This window comes from Schistocerca gregaria, chromosome 3 (genome assembly GCF_023897955.1).
Source record: "Schistocerca gregaria isolate iqSchGreg1 chromosome 3, iqSchGreg1.2, whole genome shotgun sequence".
Lineage (NCBI taxonomy): Eukaryota > Metazoa > Arthropoda > Insecta > Orthoptera > Acrididae > Schistocerca > Schistocerca gregaria.
In genome coordinates, this window is record NC_064922.1 from 181,326,781 (window position 1) to 181,350,045 (window position 23,265).

A 23,265-nucleotide genomic window follows, 5' to 3' on the forward strand; every position below is an offset into this window, starting at 1 on the left:
GGTCACCAAAGTTAACCGCTGTCGGGCGTGGCCGGCACTTGGATGGGTGACCATCCATCCGCCATGCACTGTTGCCGTTTTTCGGGGTGCACTCAGCCTCGTGATGCGAATTGAGGAGCTACTCGACCGAATAGTAGCTGCTCCGGTCAAAGAAAGCCATCATAACGACTAGGAGAGCGGTGTGCTGACCACATGCCCCTCCTATCCACATCCTCAACTGAGGATGACACGGTGGTCGGATGGTCCCGATGGGCCACTTGTGGCCTGAAGACGGAGTGCTATTTGCTACTTCAGTGGTATCAAGCGAGAGGGTAGGGTGAAGGTCTGTTACGTTTTCTGATGAAAGCTTGTTCTGCCTCGGTAACAGTGATGGCCGTGTGTGGGTCAGAAGAGAGCCAGTTCAGGAACTGCAGCCAACCTGTCTGCGTCTAGACACACGGGACCTACACCTGAATATATGACCTGGGGTGCGATTTCGTATGACCGCAGGAACAGTACCGACGTTGCCCCACACACCCTAACCGAAAATTTTGTGCGTTAGTCTGGTGATTCGACCTGTTGTGCAGTCATTCATGAACCGGTTTGGCATCGATAGTTAGCTGGATGTGCTCCTGAGGTCACTGTGCCTAATTCTGTCCAACTGGTGTATTAGATTGTCAAAATTCCTAAGTGGTTACAGGGCCATGCCCAAATTGCTCGAAACGTTCTCAACTGTGGGGGAGATCAGGTGATCTTGCTGGCGCTTGTCAACCACGAAGAGAAGCAGTAAAAACTCTCGCCTTGTGTGGGTGAGCATTGTCTGGCTGAAGTGGAAGCTCAGGATGGCTTGCCATAAAGGACAACAAAATGGGAGGTACAATATCGTCGACATATCTCTGTACTATAAGGGTGCCATGGGTGACAACCAAAGGGCTCCTCCCATGAAATGAAATGACAGTCCAGACCATCACTCCTGTTGTCAGGCCATATGACGTGCGACAATCAGGTTGGTGGTATCCATCTGCTCTGTGGGGTGCCTCCATACACATCTTCACTGGTCATCTGAGCTCAGTTCGAAGTGAAGGTGATCACTGAAGACAGGTTTAGTTCAGTCAATAAGATTCTAGGCTGAAGCTGTGACTGGAGACATCTTGGACACTGCTGGGATATCAACCTGATTGTCACCCCATACAGTCCGACACCCAGGAGTGATGGTGTGGGGTGCCGTTTGATTTCGTAGCAGGACCCCTTTCCTTTCAACCCCAGCACCAGTACAGCACAGTGGAACGTTGACGATAGTCTACTCCCTGTTTTGTGGCCCTTGAGAGCAATCCATTCTGGGATCAGATTCTAGCAAGGTAATGCCGACCTCTACAAGGCGAAAATTTCTGCTGCTTATTTTCGTGGTTGCCAAACAGCTTAGCCAGCAAGGTAGCCCAGTGCTGAGGTACTACTGCAATACAGTTTCAGAGCCTCTGTAATGCTGTTGAAGTGTAGAGGGAATACCAAGTTGGCTGTGGCATTGGTGGGATTTTGGGAGGCGTCTAGAGTAGCACGAGCAGTTGTGCAAAGCCATTGTGCCACGGCGGCTAGCGCATATTCTTAGTGAGGAGGAGAACTGGGTTCGAATTTAGGCCTTAGTTCAGATTTTCATTGTCAGTCTGCAAATAAATACTTTTTTATTCTTGTTTCTTTCCAGTCGTGCATCCTGGAATCTGCAAGTGATTGATGACGGGCAAAGTAGATACTCCATTGGGGCATACTCTGTTTAGTCAGGCTCTGGTTATTGACCATACACTCCACTGACACTACTGCTCGTATTCACCGCTCAAAGCTTGGGTGGTCTGATAGTGGTACCTGTATGTACTTCTATGGTGTCACGTTCCAGCGTTCAGAGGGAAGAAGTCCTCTGTCGACCCCTCACTGGACGTGGTGACGGCTGAATCCTCACAGCGGCAAAGTGCTGGGTTACATGAGCATCCAGGTGATTAGGCGATTGGCGGGGATTTGGAGCCCATTGGCTCGGCGCCGAGTCTGACGGGCGCGGACCACAGACGGAACACTCAACTCGGCGTGGAGGGAACGCCCAGCTCCTTCCAGGAATAAATACTGGACTCGATCGATCCAAGGAACAGTCTCAGGTAGCACCTGAAAAAGACAGCGAGGCACGCTGTTGAAATATCGTGCGAGAACGACGCGAACATCTGGCTGGGTTCCCGAATATCCAAGATGTCACAAAGACATTGTCTTCTAATTTACGAGAAAGTGAGATGACCAATGAAGCGCTGTCAGCGTCAAAGCTGGGTGTCTCAGAAAGGATGGTTTCCCCCTTCCCTCCGTTAACTATCCCAATTCCATCTGCACCTGAGGTACTTCATCTCTCAACTGCTCAATCGCACTCTGAGCTGAAACGGCTTGAGCTATATTGAATGTTTAATAATAAATACTAGTATACCAATTACCCAAAAATAAAATAAAAAGGAAAGAAAAACGTCAGGGAAACGACCACACAGACCCAAAACAGCTATAAATTCGGAATTTACCTGCATTTCTGTCTCAGATTCCACCAACATGGATCCAGGTGCTACCTTCCTGTTGTCATCCATCCTCATGCTCAGCACTGCTTCTGACACCAGTCGTTACGGTCCGAAGGGTGGCTGGCTTATGCACCATCGGTTACAATTTTATTTCGAAGATGGCTGGTTGTGGACAGGGACTCTCTGCTGTGGAATGATGCGATGAACAGCAGAAGCAGGTCCAGCTGCGGTTATAACTTATTTATTGCTGTTAGTTTACAATCAGGGGTCTAGGAAACTGCGAGCGACAATGGCAGGCGACGTGATTACCACATCACAGTGTCTCTGGTGCGTCAGCCTCTGTCTGCTGAACATGCACCCTGCTGCCACTGGTGCTGTGTTGACAGGAGGCACTTACTCCATGACTGAAGTATGGACAGCACAGCGGTATTAGCTGTGTGTTACATCTGACTGAAATGTGTTGCAGTGATCCGAACTGAAGAGGTCCTCCATTGACACCTCAGGGGGATGGGAGGGGGATGGGTGGCTGGTCCATCGTGGTGTGCTCTGAAGATGGTGGCAAAGGGTGTTGTCCAAGCTTCCGGGAGCCCAGGTGTGGGCAGGGATTCGTGATCCTACAGCGGTAAATACAGCTGCGTCAGAGATGGGCCCATATGTTTGATAATGACGATCTGACTCAGTCTGGTTTAAATGCTGCTGCTGCTAATTGCTGACTTTGGTGTAGAAGCTGAGTTTGTGTCTGTTCTAAAGTACGTCCTTTCTGAGAGGTTACAGAAGCGTCCCATATGTTGACAGGTCCCTGTGCTGGATGACGATGTTAGCATTGGTACTGAGCGTGGGCATCATCAGCGTGAACCCGCTGGTGGCGGTGTCTGCTCAGGCCGTGGCGCAGGCGGCGTCTGTGCTGCTGCAGCACTACTGCGGGACCCGCTTCGGGCGCCGGTGGTCCAGCGTCGCGTGTCTGGCGCTGGTCGGTCTCCTGGGTGCACTCTGTGTCGTACTGCTCACAGGTAAACAGCACAGCCCGTGAGAGTGCTCACACACCTCTCACACTTGCTTGCTGGCGCCCTCCTCCACCTGCTTCACATCTAAACATGTCCCCTTGATGCTTCATTTTTTGTCAGGCTGTGTATGCTGAGAGGTACTAACTGTCATAAAAATTCCTGATACAGGATAAAATCGTTTGTTTCCACTATAACCATGTCGTTTGGGCCACTTCTGAACAATTTTTGTATTGGCTGTTTCTTGTGATACTTGTGAGACATAAAACAGTAACTGTCGATGACATCCCCTAGTGTCATCTCAAAAAGACTTGTTTAGCCATTGTTACACTGTTGGTTTGCACGTTTTTCAGGCTACCTGCCATCTCTTGTGACTGATGAGTGCTACAGTGATTTACAACCAACTGAAGCAAAAAACGATACAGTTTTGTTTCAATGGAAGAGGTAACACAATTGTTTAAATTGTAAGGCTTGGGCAAGAATCCTACATCCTGCGAAGGGGTAGCTTACATTGGCATTAGCATTGACCTACTGGCCAAAGTGGAATCACAGGAAGATCTCCGGATCTAGTGCGTTATGCCAGCTAGTCACAGACTGAGTTCCCCTTAGTCATGCATAAATCTGTTTGCGTGCACTTACAGTAAACGGCATAATGTGACATGCAGAGAGTAACGAAATGGCGTCAACAATATTCTTCCGCCGTCTACCGGATACCCTGATAAGGAATTCTAGTTTTCTAGAATACACAATGTAAGACGCTCCAACAGCACGTTGGAGACGAAAGCGAAAAGGAAGATTGAGAAATGAGAGGAGAAAAGAAAGGGACAGATGCTTTTCGCAAACTGGCAGGGAGTGGCACGCAGAAATCGTGAACTGAGCCAATCGTGACGATATTAACAGAAGGACTGGTTCTGCAAGAAGAGTGGAAAGGGAATTGAAATTTTTATACGGGCACATAAAATGAATTTCGAGATCCAGAATGAGATTTTCTCTCTGCAGCAGAGTGTGCGCTGAAATGAAACTTCCTGGCAGATTTAAACTGTGTGCCGGACCGAGGCTTGAACTGTGGACCTTTGCCTAGGTGACGAGATACTTGCGGATAAATTTCGAAATGTTCCACGATAAGTCGAGGACTGGAGGAGACTTTCATTTGATGCCAAGGGAGACGCACCGGAATCGTCTTCATAGCATAATTGGCAGACTCTAGACGCTGCATTGATGGCAGCCACGTCAGTCATTCAACTACGTAGCATGGACTGTGCAGCTGGTCCCGGCGGATTTTCGAGTCCTCCCTCGGGCATGGGTGTGTGTGTTTGCCCTTAGGATAATTTAGCTTAAGTAGTGTATAAGCTTAGGGATTGATGACCTTAGCAGTTACGTCCCAGAAGATTTCACACACATTTAAATACGTAAGGGGGGGGGGCTTCAGAATATGCAGAAAACATAATACTGTAACTTTCAGCATTCAACAGGCTTATTCACAACGGCAACAGGGTTGATGGTACAGCACCACCCTAATGATTGTGGTAATGCTTAATTCCTGACAACGTGAAATCCAAAAGACTTTTATCATTTGTACATTAACAGGACAGTTCATTAGAAGGCACTTGAAAAATCATTTCGATTTCATTTACTCTTGTGTGGTTACAAATGTGTTTCTAACAAATCTGTTTCAGCCATACAGCCCATGTGTTGTGACTTTGCAGTTGGTGTTCCGAGTGTCGCCATGGCCGTGATAATGATGGCAATGCAGTTCTGGTCGTCGGCTGGTGCATCTGTCATCAACCTTCAGAGTATAGAGGTTCACCCCACGTGTCTGCGACAGATAACTGCCAGCGTAGAGTGCACAGTTGCTGGTGTTTGCATGTCTCTTGTTCCGTACATCGTCTTTCAGGTACTCCGTAACAATGTGCTCAGCTTCTACTGAAAATTATATTGAACCCGTGAAAGCAACTGTGGCATGTAACTAAATATTAATTCAAGCGCCAAACATCTGGTTTAGAGATAATTAGCAAAATGTTTATAGCAGCAACTTAATCTTGCAGCTCTTCTATCGGTCCGTCTTTCCATACAAAGACAACAATATGGAAAATTTGGCTCTGCCTTGATGCAAAAAACTTTTATTACTTATTTATTTATTCCTAAACTAGTTTTGACAACAAATATCGCCATCTATAGTGGCATCCTTAATTCTGAAATATGCAGAAATAGCATCGGTACAAAACGTTGTTAAACATTACTACATGTTCACTGTTTGTTTTTTAAATATACTTTTGTATATGCTATCTCCGCACGTTTTAGAACTAAAGAACCCACTGAAGATGGAAATACTTGTGGCTGAAATTAATTTTGGAAGGCGGTCCGACAATTAGCATATTGTTGTGGTTATGTATAGCACTTAATATAAAAGTTGGAGATCACAGTACGTGTTGTTGTTCTACGGTAAGAACAAAATTATATAAAATTTGAAGATAATAAAATACTGTGTATTCATCGGCTTTAACTTAAATAAGGATACAAGTGCTCTCATAGCAATTAGCACTCAGTCCAGAATGTTGTCGTGAAACCACTTATTCTCCACTTTAACAAATGCAATCATTTTAGCTAAATCCCTTCTCTTTCCTTCAGAAAACCTATGTTCTCAGGGTAGTGTTTCCAGCTGCAACTTCTGGTGATCGGAAGGCTTCACATTCCTATTCAAGGTATAATTGTCCTTAAACTCTTCAGTTGCATCGAGAGTTGATGAGTACAGAGTCTCTAGGCGTCCAGTAGCCAGTCTGATCCACTGTGCTATTGAAATATGGACACTGGTGAATCTTTATATTTTTCGGCAGCTGACTTAAAGTGGTAAACATTGGTTTGTGGTATCGTGCGCGTAGGTTCAGTGAGAACGCTTCACGCTCCGTTAGCCTCTTTCATTTCTCAAAATCACGATCGCAGAACATAAAAGTGTACTGTTTCCGTAAGCTAACCCTTTGCTGTTAGGTAAAGCCACAGAAACATCGTCTTATTTTTGTTCTCCCCACAACAACAGTCAGTTCATGTTATTAGTTCTTTTTAGAAGTAAATTTCGATGTAAAAGCTTGGTGCACACAGGAAGCAGGTGCATTCTCATCCCTGCCACGTACGGCCACATGCCAGGGAAACATGTAACCGGTTTTATTATCACCAACACGAATGCAAAAGTTGTAGTTTGAGAGCTCCTATAAGTAGTACATTTAACAGTGCCTGAATGAAGGAAGAGTACATTCGTTCCCTTCGCTGCGTAGTTTCTTTCTTTCACTGAGCTCTACCTTCATCTCTCTTCCTCCATTTTGGTGGAATTTTCCTTTACATTTTGTAATATTCTGTGCTATTTCTGTAATAATTACTTCAGCGTTGCCCTATTGTTGCAACGCTCAGCAATTCACAATAGTGTGCACTAAGGCATTACCAGAGGCTTGGCACAAAACTCATTAATTGAACGCCGACAGTGTTAGACACGAATGTCGTTTTGTGGCAGCTGTAAGCATTGTTTCCCGCTGTTCTCGTGCTTGTGTCAGTATGTGTGTCATTGGCCTTGGCGATCACAGCGGAATTTCACCGACGACTCAAATTTTCATTTTTCGGCGCTTCACACGTTATTTACTTACATGCCCCAATTTCGAGTACGTGCTGCACCATCCAGACACTGATGGTGATATTTTGAGTGTTTGCTTCATTACAGTGAATCTCATGATTTTAAAACAATTCTAAGCATGTGTTTATCACCTCCTAATTCTGCTTCTTTAAACTTTAGCACAACATAATCTTCAGTGACTCAAACGACTCTTTTTCTACAGAAATTAAACAACTGTGTGCTCTGCAGTAACTTGTTGCAGTGTCTCACTGGCCCGATGACAAATGTGCTTTATTCTTAATCTGACTCTCTCTTTCTCTCTCTCCCTAACACACACACACATATACTCACACAAAATACTGAGATAAATTCTCTTTGCGTAATTGAACTGCTAAATATCTGCACTGATAGACAACTTTACTGTCAGAGCACTCTCTCAGTTCTTTACGTACTGACGCATCTAGCATCTGTACTCAAACACTCACACAGTCATACTACACAGAGGCGCACAAATACTGCGTAGTGAAGTACAATAGTACTAATTTCTTGAGTAAATGTTGGAGTTAGTATTGAATACTGGACAATGTCTGTTTAAAATCAAGAAAACCTATGAATTCCCTAACGTGACGTTACAAGAGCTCCATCTGTATTGACCCTGCTAAAACTTTACAAAACAACTTGAGGGTAAATAATTGTAATCGCACTAAAACTGTATGGAAAATAACTACAAGAAAAGCCGCTATTGCTGTGTACTCAATTTCAAATGTGCTGAGCACTGACAGCGTGAACATATTCCTATAGTTTTTGAAATACAAAAGAGTTTAGATATAATATATAATTTCTGATAGTTCTGTACTCTTCTAATACATTGTAAATCATAAACTACACTCAAATACTAAATGGTGCATATTATTACGTTCTCGTACACACACCATGCTGTAGGTGTTTTCAGCGTAGAGTCAAAATCGAGAGTGGAAGGGTAAACAAGTAGCTTGAAGGTGATTCGATAAATCTTCTGTCACGCATTTAACTGTGAATTGCCGAGTACTCATGTAGATGTAGATCTAGATGTAGAGAAGAACGCGCTGGCATAACAGATTTATATGATCGAGCAATGTGTGCTTTATATTCAAACGTTCACTCGAATGTGCTACGCTTCTACACTAGAAAATGTTATGATATAAAAATTGTTTGTTAATAAAGTAAGTCCGTATAATATTTGCTGATTCAGATAAAGACAACACATGTATATAACAATTTTATCTCACTGAAGCATGAAAGTCAACTTACTCCAACGACAATCCAGTGTGCCTATCTTCTGCTTGACAGATTCAAGTCGAAGGCCAGTTTCTTACTGGGTTCTACGAAACCACGTCACATCTGCTTTCTACCATTACACGACTGTTGATTCCTGTTGCTGCTCCTCTGTTTCTTTAAATCTTACTCAGAATATTACTTTCGATTCTTCTTCCGTAAATATAACAACATCCTCTCTTTTTGAGTCGTATGCACTGCTAGAGGATATTTTGTATACTTCATGTTCAAAATAGATTTTGACACTACATTTCTTAAGACGGAATAGCTACCAAAACTCTTCGTTGCCTCTGATGATTCTCTAAAACTGTAACAATGTAACTTCTTCACATGATTGTATCTCTCTTTCCTTCAGCTCGCCGGCCGGAGTAGCCGTGCGGTTCTAGGCGCTCCAGTCTGTAACCTCGTGACCGCTACGGTCCCAGAATCGAATCCTGCCTCGGTCAAAGATGTGTGTGACGTCCTTAGGTTAGTTACGTTTAAGGTTGCGGAACTTGACTCACAAAACTTCTTCTTCCCACAATGTTTATAACGATCCTCCCTTATCGTATTCCCGTGACGTAGACCGTAGCTTCACTTTCAGGTATCTTCGTTTCAATTACACAGATACACAGTTGTTTCCTAGTGGGCGTAATACTAAGTTTACAGTAACGACAAAACTTACGTTGAGTTTATGTAAAGGTGCAACACCAAACCAGATGCTTACAGATACGATTACATATTTAAATGTAAGTTACTTTTACGTTTACGATTTGTCTATGAAAAATCAGTAAAATATCTATACTAAATCAAAATTACAACCATGACCAATAAATGTGGCGAAGAATGTTATTAGAATCACTCTTTGTTAATTCCAGAGTAGAAAATCTCCGACACCCTTTCCCAGAATAATTCTTTGTAATGGTCTTTGCCTATCCTGCAGATCATGCAAAAACTATTTTTACCTGGGCTGATGATGGGGAGGAGATAATGTCACCTTGGCGAACCTTCGGGACAAGTTAAGTGACCATTGATGTCATCCGATGTCAAAAGAATGTCGTCCAAGTTTTAAGTGTCCCTGTTTAGTGTAGTTTACTATGAAGAGAATGTGTCGGCTGCGCCATTTTTACTGATGATCTAAATGAGAGCAAGGGCAGCGTGAATACCAGAGCCGGCACATGGTGTAATCCTGTCTAATGGCACCTCTCAGACTGGCGAGCTTAACGTTATCTGAAATACTGTCACCTGCCACATGGCGTATGGCGTACAAGGATTTTGTTAAATTCTTAGCATTACAGCTTAATAACAGATTTAACTGGGAGGAGCATACCACACAACTGCTGAAGCGCCTCAACAAATATCTATGTGCTGTGTGAATTTTGTGAGGCACCGGTGATGTAAAAATTTAAAAAAAAAAAAACGCTAGCGTACTATGCTTACTTTCATTCTATAATGTCATACGGAACTATTTTCTGGAGTAACTCATGAAGCCAAGATAAAGATTTCCCAGCTCAAAAACGTGGAATATCAATTATTTGTGGCGTGAACTCAAGAATGAACTGCAGATGGCTATTTAAGGCTTCCCAATATATTTATTCCTTAACGAAATTCGTCATTAAAATATATCTTTTTTTCCCAAATCAGCAGCTCTGTTCATGGAATCAGCACTAGAAATAAGAATAACTTTCACAATGATTTAAAGTCACCTACTTGGTTCGGAAAGGTGTCCACCATTCTGCAGTATACATTTTCAATAACATGCCAGCAACCATAAATCACTAATAACGAAGTTCATTTTGAGAAGAGTCTAAAGGATTTAATGGTAGCGAACTCCTTCTTAGCCATTGATGAATTTCTTAGCAGAACCTATTGAGCGTGTACGTTATTAATATTATCACACAATGTGAATATTGCTTACAATCTGACATCGGTCCCAATTTTGTAGTGTGATGCGATCATTGTAAACAAGTGCTGTCAAATGTCTTTTTTTATTTATTTTTTTATTTGATGATGAGTGGCTACAAATTCTCAAGAATTATCATATTCGCCTAAGAGTGTTGAACATTTTAAATGAAAATAGGCTTAAGATTTGTTTTCTAACTGACTCCACATCAAGAACGGAATTTCGTTTGGAATATATGGGCGTATTTTGTAAATATTTACTGTGTATGCTTGCTTTCTGAGATGGTCGACGTCCTTGAGGACGTCCTCACTATGCCGCGCGGGAAGGCCGCGTGGTCTTGGGCGCCTTGTCACGGTTCGTGCTGCTACCCCCCTCCCCCCACCCCCCCCCCCCACCCCCTTCGGAGGTTCGAGTCCTCCCCCTGGCATGGGTGTGTGTGTCGTCTATAGCGTAAGTTAGTTTAAGTTAGATTAAGCAGTGTGTAGGCTTAGGGACCGACGACCTCAGCAGTTTGGTCCCATATGACCTTACCACAAATTTCCAAATTTCTCCTCACCATGGGTCAATTCGAACGAAAAGTACATCTAATCTAATCTGATCTATTCTAATCTATCTGCGCATGCAGTCTCAAAACGTGGTTGGCACAGACTGTGACGCACACAACTCATACGCTCCAAAGCTAGAAGTGGCGTGGTTTCACCATGGGTGCCGCCACTCGCCCAACGACAACTTGCCTCGTGACGTCACCACTGTTATGACGGTTCCCCATCTATCGACGCTGGCGTGACGTGAGCTTACCTCCTGTAGGTGTGAGGTGGTCCGCTCTCCACCTGCAGTGGGCTCTCACCTGTCCAATTCCAGCCAGGGAAGCCGCTGGATATGTTATTTTATCTGCCCGGCAGAGGAGGGCACGATGTGTTGCCTCACCTGGGCTGCTGGGGTCGGCCATGGGCGGTCGTTTGCTTCTTCAGCACTATCATTCTTCTTACATAAAATCGATGGAAATTACTAAGAAAATATATAGGTACATAATAGTACCCAGACATGTAAACATGAAAAAATGTCACAATGGACAGGCACAAGTAGCTGTCAGAAAACTGGCTTTAATAACAGAAACTCAAAATGTGGACTGGATTGCATAGATTCATCCCCTCTGGGATCAAAATATAATCATCCACAAACGGTTACAAAGCTTTAAGTATATCATCTTCACTTTAAAAATAATTATAAGAAAAATGTGATGTTTATTACAATGACGTACTCTTGGCACTATTGACAAGAAGGTATATTACACAACACAATAAAAAGTCCTATCTACTTATCTCTAAGTAACTGGAATGAGGTGTGAGGTGAAGGTGAAGGGAGTAGTTCACGCTACTACAATTTCCTTCAAACTACAAAATGCTCCAACTATATTTTCTTTTTCTACTCCAAGTAAATTTTCTTCAAACTCCATCACTATAGCAGATATGTGCACCCCCTTTCTCACTACTGTCAGCATTTGCACAGACCACAGATCCACAGGAAAACTACTGTGCCAGGAAAACTTGCCGTTGGTTAGTCAATCTCAGTCTACTTTATCACAAACACCGGTTGTTGTGAACCATCTGCTATATTCAGATTTCCCCTCCTCAGTTACTAATGCCTTTTCGTAGGGGCAATGGCAAGGAAAGCGTTTCTGAATAAGAAAAATTTGTTAACGTCGGGTATAGATTTAAATGGCAGGAAGTCGTTTCTAAAAGTATTTGTATGGAGTGTAGCCAAATATGGAAATGAAACATGGACGATAAATAGTTTATACAAGAAGAGAATAGAAGCTTTTGAAATGTGGTGCTACAGAAGAATGTTGAAGATTAGATAGGTAGATCACGTAACTAGTGAGTAGGTATTGAATAAAATTGGGGAGAAGAGAAGGGATCACCAATTTAGTATTGGAGGACTACGTGGAGGGTAAAATTCGTAGAGAGTGACCAAGAGATGAATACATTAAGCAGATTCAGAAGGATGTAGGCTGCAGTAGGTACTGGGAGATGAAGAAGCTTGCACAGGATAGAGTAGCATGGAGAGCTGCATCAAACCAGTCTCAGGACTGAAGACCACAACAGCAACAACAGGGACTAGTGATTGTCCACACTTCTTCAATACACTTATTCAATCCTCATTGGCCAAAGAGCGGGAATCCCACTTTTCGTCACAGTAAACCTATTGCGGGAAAAACAACTATAAAGTAAACAGTAACACATGGGCACAGCACAACCATACAACGACGTGGCAAAACTCTCATACATATTATTTAATCCACTTTTAACAGTCATCCCTGCCTCCTCTCCTTATCTGCGTAATTTCACAGATGACACTGATTACCCCACACGAGGGCTGAAGTCGATCTATATCATGAACTTCTTCTTTAGTGCGTCTCTCATCAATACGAGTATTATTCTCATTTAGACACCATTTTTACGAAAATTCATTCTGACAGTCAAAATTGCCATCGTTATTGACATTACACTCCTCAATAATAGGTTGTCACCACGGATTGTGGGTTCCATGGCAGAAAAGCGTATAAAATAACAGTACACTATTAATCTGCAGCAACAACAAAATCTGATTTTGGCATTTCACTGTGTACAAATTAGTTGCACTATAATCCTTCTTTCAGGTTGCGTCTCCCTCAGTGTATGCATAGCATAACAGCAATGACGGTTTCCTCAGTGACGGACAAATAAAACTTCCATACAGTCTCGCTTCCGACATTAACATGAGAAAGGCACTTCTTTTCAGCCAACATTCTTCTCATTACAGCCACATATTTCTATAAGTTGACATGTAATATTCCTCGTTTCCTCTGATTCATGGATATCGAAACCTTGAGTGACTAAGAAATCTGAGATTTTGCGAAAGACACAATGCTGTATAAAAAGGCGTTCATAGCATCTAGCAGTCTTCCAAAACACAATACTTAAATTCGACCATACTTGTCTTTGTAACAGATTACTTCCGGGTTGTGCTCCATATTATTCTAAAACCGTCAGAACCAGTCTCACTTACATATTAACCAAGAAATATTTAGCCAGGGAAGACACACATACAGGTACAATGCTAAGAAGCACCTGATAGGCTATTCCCTTGAAGGATAGTTAAGCACACAAGGAAACACACACATGATACATATTTATGATGAAGAAACTTTATATCTTCTTATCAACATCCGTTTATTCCATGGAAACTTTTACATTTGTCACATGGTGCACTCCCTTGAACTGTTGAATTGTAGAGTTTCTAACTACACAGGAGTCTGAGACATTATCCTGCATATAGATTCTGAAAAACTTCTGCTACGGACTTCAGTCCAGAGACTAGTTTGATGCAGCTGACCATGCTACTCTGTCCTGTGCAGGGTTCTTCATCTCCCAGTACGTACCACAACCTATATCCTTCTGAATCTGCTTAGTGTATTCATCTCCTGATCTCCCTCTACGATGTTTATGCTCCACACTTCCGTCCAGTTCTAAACTAGTGATCCATTGATGCCTCAGAACGTCTCCTACCAGCCGACCCCTTCTTCTGGTTAAGCTGTGCCACAAATTTCTCATATCCTCAATTCTATTCAGTACCTCCTCATTAGTAAGGTGATCTACCCATCTACTCTTCATCATCCTTCTGTAGTACCGCATTTCGAAAGCTTCTATTTTCTTCTTGTCCACACTGTTTACCATCCATGTTTCACTTCTATACAGAGCTAATCTCCATACAAATACTTTCACAAAAGACTTCCAGTCACTTAAATCTATATTCGATGTTAACAAATTTCTGTTCTTCAGAAACGCTTTCCTTGTTATTGCCAGTCTACATTTTATATCCTCTCTACTTCGACCATCATAAGCTATTTTTCTCCCCAAATAGCAAATCTCATTTACTACTTCAAGTGTCTCTTTTAATAATTTAATTCTCTCAGCAATATCTCATTTAATGCAACTACATATCATTATCGTCGTTTTGCTTTTGTTGATGTTCATCTTATATCCTCCTTTCACGACACGGTCCACTATATTCAGCTGCTCTTCCAAGCTTTTGCATTCTCTGAAAGAATCACAATGTTGTCGGCAAACCTCAAAGATTTAATTTCTTCTCCATGGATTTTAATTCTCTAATTTTTTGTTTTATTTACTTTACTGATTGCTCAATATACAGACTGAATAAGAGCGGGGGTAGGCCAAAACGCTGTCGTTCTCCCTCCCCAACCAACTGCTTCCCTTTCATGCCTCTCAACTGTCATCTATCTACACAAACTGTAAATAGGCTCTCACTCCCTGTATTTTACCCCTGTCACCTTCAGAATTTGAAAGAGAATATTCCATTCGACATTGTCAAAAGCTTTTTCTAAGTTTACAAATACAAGAAACCTAGGTTTGCCTATTTTTAACCTATCTTCTAAGATAAGTCGTAGGGTCAATATTGCCTCACGTGTTTCAGAATTTCTACGGAATCCAAACTGCTCTTCCCTGAGGTCGACTTATACCAGTTTTCCAATCGTTTGTAAAGAATTCGTGTTAGTATTTTGCAACCATGACTTATTAAAGTGATAGTTCGGTAATTTGCACACCTGTCGACACCTGCTCTCTTTGAGATTGGAATAATTATATTCTCCTTGAAGTCCGGGGTGTATTTTTCCTGTCTCATGTATCTTGCTTGCCAGATGCAAGGGTTTCGTCATGCATGGCTCTCCCAAGTCTATCAGTGGTTCTAATGGAATGGTGACTACTCCCAGGGCCTTGTTTCAACTTAGGTCTTTCAGAGGTCTGTCAAATTTTCTCACAGTATTATATCTCCCATTTCATCTTCATTTACTTCCTCTTCCATTTCTATAATATTGCCCTCATGTACATTGGCCTTGTATAACGCCTCTGTATACTCCTTCCACCTTCTTGCTTTATCTTCTATGCTTAGGACTGGCTTTCCATTTCAGTTCTTGATATTCACATATGCGGTTCTCTTTTCTCCAAAGGTATCTTTAATTTTCCTGTAGGCAGTTTCTATCTTACCCCTAGTGATATATGCGTGTACATTTTTACATTTGTCCTGTACCCATCCATACTTAGCCATTTTGCAGTTCCTGTCGATCTCATTTTTTAAACGTTTGTATTCCTTTTCGCCTCCCTCATCACCGCATTTTTATATTTTCTTCTCCATCAATTAAATTCATTATCTCTTCTGTTACCCAAGAATTTCTACTAGCCCTCGTCTTTTTACCTACTTGATTCTCTTCTGCCTTCACTACATCTCTCAAAGCCACCCATTCGTCTTCTACTGCATTTCTTTCCCCTGTTCATGTCAACTTTCTACAACTTCTGGTTCCTTCACTTTGTCAAGGTCCCATCTCCTTAAATTCCCACCTTTTTGCTGTTTCTTCAGTTTTAATCTACAGTTCTGCCCTGGACATGTCTTACAATTTAAAACCTGATTACGAAAACTCTGTCTTACTAGTATATAATTTATTTGAAGCATTTCAGTGTGTCCATGCCTCTTCCACGTATACAACCTTCTTTCGCGAAAAACTTACGAGATACGAAGTTCTGTGGCTATGACAGTCAGTGCACTTTCAATGAAACCTTTTGTCTGACTCTTCATTCCTCTTTCAAAACCGAACAATTATTTCGTCATCTTGCCTTTCGTGATTCTTTGAGAACAGTTTCAGTCGCAAGTTAAACAACGACCTTTCGCCTTCTCCCTTAACCAGGTAGAAAACAGACCAATTCAGAAGTTCTGTTAGGATATAACTTATTTTTCAAACTTAACAGCGGAACTAATCCTATGGATCTGTGATGTAGCTGATTTATGATATTTTAGAAGTCTTTAAGTAGACATCCGAGGTCTATGATGCGACGAGCGATAAACCTGGCATAACGTACCTAATTCCTTAATTCCTTTATGATTTCACTTAAGGGTTACAAGCAAGGTGGTAACTTGAGATGTAACTGGTTTGATTCTCCACCATGTGAGTGCCACTTCCCGCTGTCTGGAACAATATTGCCTACCACTGTCTTAGATAACTTTTTTACACATCCTACCTCAAACAGGAAGTGAGTGTGAAATGTGTTTACTGTAGTGTGTGTGGTTGCGCTCCACAATGGGAGTGGGTGTATCAAATTTCAGTGCCAACTAGGTGGCTATTATTCATTGGAGGGGCACTTACAGACCCATAGTCGTGAACTGTCTAATTTATATAGAAATTATGAGACACAAGAGCTGAATTACTATTAGTGGACAGTTTTCCCTTTTTGCGTATCTTGCTGGTTGCCACGACTTTCTTTATATGCTTCTTCATGCCACTGAAATACAGTGATTCCCTGAAGTTGGTCAAACGTTTCCTCATGTGTATTACTATGATGCATGTACCAAATCAGTTTGTCTATGAGTTCCTCTGGAATGGAGAGAACCCAGTGTGTGTCATAAAGCCCCCTTCTATTGAACAGCATTTCATCATTTCCCCATTATCTCTCCACTTCGTCTTCATAGTTTTACAAACTGTGTCCTTATCTTGTTCTTGGTCTAGTACCACAAGTGGTGGCTTGTATTTTTCCAAACGGACTTGTCATAGGTATATGAAACTGGAGTTATTTATTCCCTGATCTCTTTCAGTATGTCAGATTACATCAGTAGGTACTCAAGACATCATATTGTCCGTGATACTCTTGTAAACCTGGTACATAGACGATTTGAAATGTACATGCTTGATGGTAGAGGATGCGTCAGGCTAAACAACCATATGTTTGTTTAACCGTCATGAAAGATTGAAGTGCTTTATGACTGCTACAAATTTTTGTCTCTTCTCCGAACAGAAAATACCTGAGGTTGAAGAAACCCCTTATCATGGCAAGAACCTCTAGCTCTGTTACTTAATAGTTCTTCTCACATTAACTCAGTACATAACACATGAAGATTGCAGCCCCCAGAACCATTACTTCCTCTTTGGTGTACTCTTGGAACGAGGTAACACCAAGCCCATTCCATGATCTATCTTACAATAAATAGAATTATGACAAGCCCAGATGTACCAGTATGGGGTTCACTAACAACACTTCTTCCATTTCAACAAACTCGTGTTGCACTCTCTTTTCCCAATCCCAGGATGCCTTTTTACCAATGAAGCTGCACAAAACTGGTTGTGAATATGCTTCTCATGTAAATAAACATTTTATAGAAATTTATTAAGCTCAAAATCCATGCAATTGGCATTTATTAAATGGTACAGGCTGTCTTCCTTCCACAGATAACAAATATCCCACAAAGTTCAGTTCATATTTAGCGCATTTATATTTATGCCCTAACACTGAAAAGCATCCAGTAAAGTATCTGGGATCTCACAATATTTCCTCCATAATTATTCAGCGATCAACACATCTTTCTCATTTCGTTGTGAATGTTATAGAAGACAAACTCCATCTGAAGGTAATCTGCTGGAATTGGTAGCATCTGCCTAAATGGAGGAAGGGGTGTATCAGTAACTGAGACCGACTCAGTGTAACACCGTGACCCCATCAAAATTATATAATAATTAGTCTAACGGATCAGGACAGTCAGTTTGTGCTGAGTTGTGGTGCTGATCGGTCTGATTTACCCATCCTTGTTCAGAACACAAAGGTGAGGATTGTTGTATGAGTTGACTTCTGTTTTCATAACAACTTGGTGTAACAAATTACGAATCTCCGTCCCCATCTTCCCTTGACAGGTCCATGGTATCAGGTAATGTCTTACAAAATATTCCTTGAGTTCATTAGCTCAGAATTCGTACGCAAAATCCCTAATCGTCCCGGCACCCACAGAAGACATCCTTGTTTGATTCCAAAATCGATTCTAGTTCTGTTCTTTCATTATTGTCAATATGTGGCACATCTTTCCATGGATTATACGTCACACAGGTCTTTCTCATCTATTACCCTTGAGGAGGAAATTGAATCAACCATACTGCAATTTACCCAGACACCCTGGAGTGCATCACCAGTCCTAGACATTCATTCCCTTGAATATCCCCTATTAGGTAGCCATCAAAAACAAGCATAACTGGTAGGCCATCCACACACAACAGGACTGATTTTTCTTATAGACAAATGACGCTCCTGTATTGATCCTGGAAATTCAGACCTAGAAATGTTTCCACCTACACCACTGGCACCATGAAAAAGTTTGCACTTAGAATGAAACTGACATGTAAGCTCAATCCACATCTGACTCTTCATGTCTTCACCCTTTCCTGGTATGGTACCAGTTACCTTAGTCTTATGTAACGAAAAAAACTGGCCCACGCCTGTCTCTCATCACAGAGGCTTGCCACTCCGAGTCCAAAATAAACTGGACCATGACGTCTTTAATATTTATAGGGTACTTAGCAGCCTACAGTTCTTAGTCTTCCTCGAACAACATCTCCTAATTTCCTCAAAAAATTTTTGCAGTGTCATCACTTCTCTCTCATACAGCACACCATCGTCATAACTTACAACCTCGATGGCTAGTATTGCCTATAAATTTCGTTTCCCCCTGAATTACGTGTAAGTTACTAAGCGAGTCTGTCACAAATTTCCACGAAACATGTGTTACACGATCGTTTAAAGTTCGCTACTTCTCTTGAAACCGACGACATTCCTTGTCACTCTGACACAGATACCATTCATCAGGACACATCTGCGTTGCTCTGGTTGCAAGGAGAATACTCTGCCGATCATTTCTTTCATAATTAGAAACTCCCCCCTATTCTGCCTTTCATCTTTATATCTGCGTTGTGGGCTGTTCACTCTCACCACTGTCATCCTCCCCTCCCCCCCCCCCCCATCTACCCCAGTGGTGTGATCCTCCATATTTTGGATATAGTAAAAGTCCTGCAGGAGGGATGGGATGACTTGATTGTCGCATATGCCGATTTTCAATAATAAACTCAGGGCACAACTTACTCAGAAAAATTAGTATTAGCGCTGTCGGATCATATGGTTTGTTAAGTACTAGTTCCTCTTGAAGAATTATGTGTGATCATGGTAGTCAGACTAATAATAATTTGACATCATTAATATGCTGCGTTTGACCTGGTCTTGTGTACATCAGGGCCAAAACTTGGCTAAAAATGTGCTGCAGAACTTTTCACAGGAAGTAGAACCGTGCATTATTAACTGATTTACGCAGAAACCTCATCATGTAAGTGCCTACAAATAAACTGCATCTTTAGTCGCAGCCCACAAAAGCGATAGTGTGTGCCCAAACTTTTGAATATACGCCCATGGTTGCTGTTCATTTGTAGAACCTTGGTACATTATATTCTGTTGTACAGAGAAATGTTATGACTGCCCTTATCATAGCTCACTTCGTTTGTGTATTGCCTAACGCAGATGTCATGTTTGGGGAGTGTTTCCTGAAGTATCCCCAAGTTTTCGCAACTCTTCACCTTTCGTCTTCCGTCTTTTGTTACAGCAGTCATCGTGATCCCGCATAGGGGAGGTACGTGAATCTGTTTCCCTACGTCTCTGTTCCCCTTCGCCATCACTCGTTCACTTCAGGTGCAGCAAAGCCTCACGGCTGCGCTGATATATTTGTAATTGGTTTTGTTTGAACCTCAGGAGATACTGCACTTATTAGCCGTCACTAGGAGCGAAGGACTGTCTATGGTCTGAGTCACTATCGGAACACAGAGACAGTTATTCGACAGTCATCACAAGACGTCACAGTCATTCCTACCATCTTGGCGAACGCTGTACTGCGCGATTAACTGCACAGATCTCACTGCACCAGACAACACTTGTCGTTTTTACTACATTCTGAAAATGCAAGAGCCTTCTACTTATTTCACACGCACGTTCATTACTACATATTATGTCCGCCCTGATAGCTGAGTGGTCAGCGTGACGGATTGCCGTCCTGACGGGCGCGTATGCGATTCCCGTCTGGGTCGGGGATTTTCTCCTATCAGGCACTGGTTGTTGTGTTGTCTTCATCTTTTCATCCCCATCCAGAGCGTAGGTCGCCCAATGTGGCGTCGAAAGCAATAAGACCTGCACCAAGGCGGCCGGACCTGCCCCGTAAGGGGCCTTCTGGCCAATGACGGCAAACGCCCATTTCCATTTTCACTTCATGTTATATGTGTACCCTCTAGGCACTGAAACGAAAGCAAACAAAAACCCCAAAAGTACGAAAACAACATCCACCAATACATTTCTCAAACATCGAAGTAGATCTGTTAGGCTACACCGAACAAACAGTAATGTATGATTCCTGAAACTGAAGGGTAAATCGTTGCTACAAATCCTACCACTCAACTGTTAACCGGAAGCTTTCAAAGTAAGAACTATCTAGGCGCCGTCGCCCCATGGAAGTGAGCACCACATGGGGTCTACCGAATTTCATTCGTGCACATCATATTCCCAGCATTGATTGCTCATCAGGTAAGCTACCTTCAAACAGAAGAAATGGCCCAAGAAGTAAGACGATATTTTCTGCGTTGTATATGCTTCGGATAACTAGCATTGATGAGTTCTGTATGTGTGTTAGGTATGTCGGAGTAGACAAGCTGACCTCATGACCGATGCAATACAATATTCGTTTCTCAGATTCATCTTTACAAAACCACTCTTTCATTAACTCAGGATATATCTAAATTTCAGTTTTATAATTTTACTTTATGTCTCAAATACAGTACTGGCCATTAAAATTGTTACACCACGAAGATGACGTGCTACAGACGCGAAATTTAACCGACAGGAAGAAGATGCTGTGATATGCAAATGATTACCTTTTCAAAGCATTCACACAAGGTTGGCCCCGGTGGGGACACCTACAACGTGCTGACATGAGGTAAGTTTCCAACCGATTTCTCATATACAAACAGCAGTTAACCGACGTTGCCTGGTGAAACGTTGTCGTGATGCCTCGTGTAAGGAGGAGAAATGCGTACCATCACGTTTCCGACTTTGATAAAGGTCGGATTGTAGCCTATCGCGATATCGGTTTATCGTATCGCGACACTGCTGCTTGCGTTGGTCGAGATCCAATGACTGTTAGCAGAATATGGAATGGGTGGGTTCCGGAGGGTAATACGGAACGTCTTGCTGGATCCCAACGGCCTCGTATCACTAGCACTCCAGACGACAGCCATCTTATCCGCATGGCTGTAACGGGTGGTGCTGCCTCGTCTCGATCCCTGAGTCAAGAGATGGGGACATTTGCAAGACAACAACCATCTGCACGAACAGTTCGACGACGTTTGCAGCGTCATGGGCTATCAGCTCGGAGACCATGGGTGCCATTACCCTTGACGCTGCATCACAGACAGTTGGGTGCACGAATGGCAAAGCGTCATTTTTTCGGATGAATCCAGCTTCTGTTTGCAGCATCATGATGGTCGCATCCGTGTTTGGCGACATCGCGGTAAACGCACATCGGAAGCGTGTATTCGTCATCGCCATACTGGCGTATCTCCCGGCGTGATGGTATGGTGTGCCATTGGTTACACATCTTGGTCACCTCTTGTTCGCATTGACGGCACTTTGAACAGTGGACGTTACATTTCACATGTGTTACGACCCGTGTCTCTACCCTTCATTCGACCCCTGTGAAACCCTACATTTCAGCAGGATAATGCACGACCATGTTGCAAGCCCTGTAGGGTCCTTTCTGGATACAGAAAATGATCGATGCTGCCCTGGCCAGCACATTCTCCAGATCTCTCACCAACTGAAAACGTCTGGTCAATGGTGGCCAAGCAACTGGCTCGTCACAATACGCCAGTCACTACTCTTGATGAACTGTGGTATCGTGCTGAAGCTGCATGGGCAGCTGTACCTGTAGACGCCATCTTAGCTCTGGCCAGGCGTATGAAGGCCGCTATTACGGCCCGAGGTGGTTGTTCTGGGTACTGATTTCTCAGGATCTTTGAGCCCAAATTGCGTGAAAACGTAGTCACATATCCATTATACTATAGTATATGTGTCGAATGAATACTCGTTTATGATCTGCATTTCTTCTTGGTGTAGCAATTTTAATGGCCAGTAATGTATTAGTCCAGACTGCCTTTAAAGCGACAAAGACTCCATTTTAAGCACCTCACTGAGTTTCAACGAGGTGGCGTAACAGGGCTACGAGAAACTGTATATGCCTTCGAGGATACGCAGAAAGACCTGACAGGAATGCAGCAACTGTACATGATTTCAATACCACCAGAGTGCAGACGGACACTTGGCACCACCGAGAGGGAAGACCGTCGTATTCGGCTTATTGCTCGGGTGCATCGTACCTGCATCTACATCAGCATTTTGAGCAGCAGTTGGCACCTCAATGACACAGCAAACTCTTACAAATCGCTTACTTCAATGGCAGTTCCGAGACGGATGCCCTGTAGCGCGAATTTCACTGACCACAAACCACCGTGTGGTGTCAAGAGAGAGCCCGTTCAAGGGCAGGGTGTAGTTTTGTTATGTTTTCTGATGAATGCTGGTTCTGCCACGATGATAGTTATGGCTGTGAATAGGAGGCCAGCTGAGAACCTACACACAGTGAGTCTGCGGTGCAGACAGATTGTATCTACACCTGGAGTTATGCAGAAGAGATCTCGTGTTTGCCCCATGCACCCTCACTGCAAATCTTTACGTCAATCTGGTGATTCGTCCTGTTGTGCTGCCAAAGGCATAAAGGAAAATGGAATGGAGAATCGTCACTTACTCATGTACTGAAACCTGCGTGATGCCAACAACATCACTTCTGCCACACACTAGCTTACTGGGACTCGGATTGTGAGTGGAAGAAGAAGAAGATAATGATATTTGGATTGAGGTCCACTCAAATGCGCGGTTAACAGCGCACGTAGAAATTCCCAACCTATTCTCAGTCCTGTCTTGCCGCTTGCATGAATGATGACGAACTGATGAGGACAACACAAACACCCAATCATCTCGAGGCAGGTGAAAATCCCTGACCCCG

The 23,265-nt window shown here is 42.8% G+C and overlaps 1 protein-coding gene across 6 annotated transcripts in view; it reads left to right on the forward strand.

Annotated features, from left to right (window-relative positions):
* The window catches only part of LOC126355976 (solute carrier family 22 member 7-like), a 195,542-nt gene that overhangs the window by 162,715 nt on the left and 9,562 nt on the right, over positions 1 to 23,265 (forward strand). For all 6 annotated transcript variants that reach the window (XM_050006588.1, XM_050006587.1, XM_050006592.1 and 3 more), the window contains 2 exons: positions 3,312 to 3,526; positions 5,224 to 5,411. In XM_050006588.1, coding sequence (XP_049862545.1) covers positions 3,312 to 3,526; positions 5,224 to 5,411 — 403 coding nt within the window. The remainder of the gene's footprint in view (positions 1 to 3,311; positions 3,527 to 5,223; positions 5,412 to 23,265) is intronic.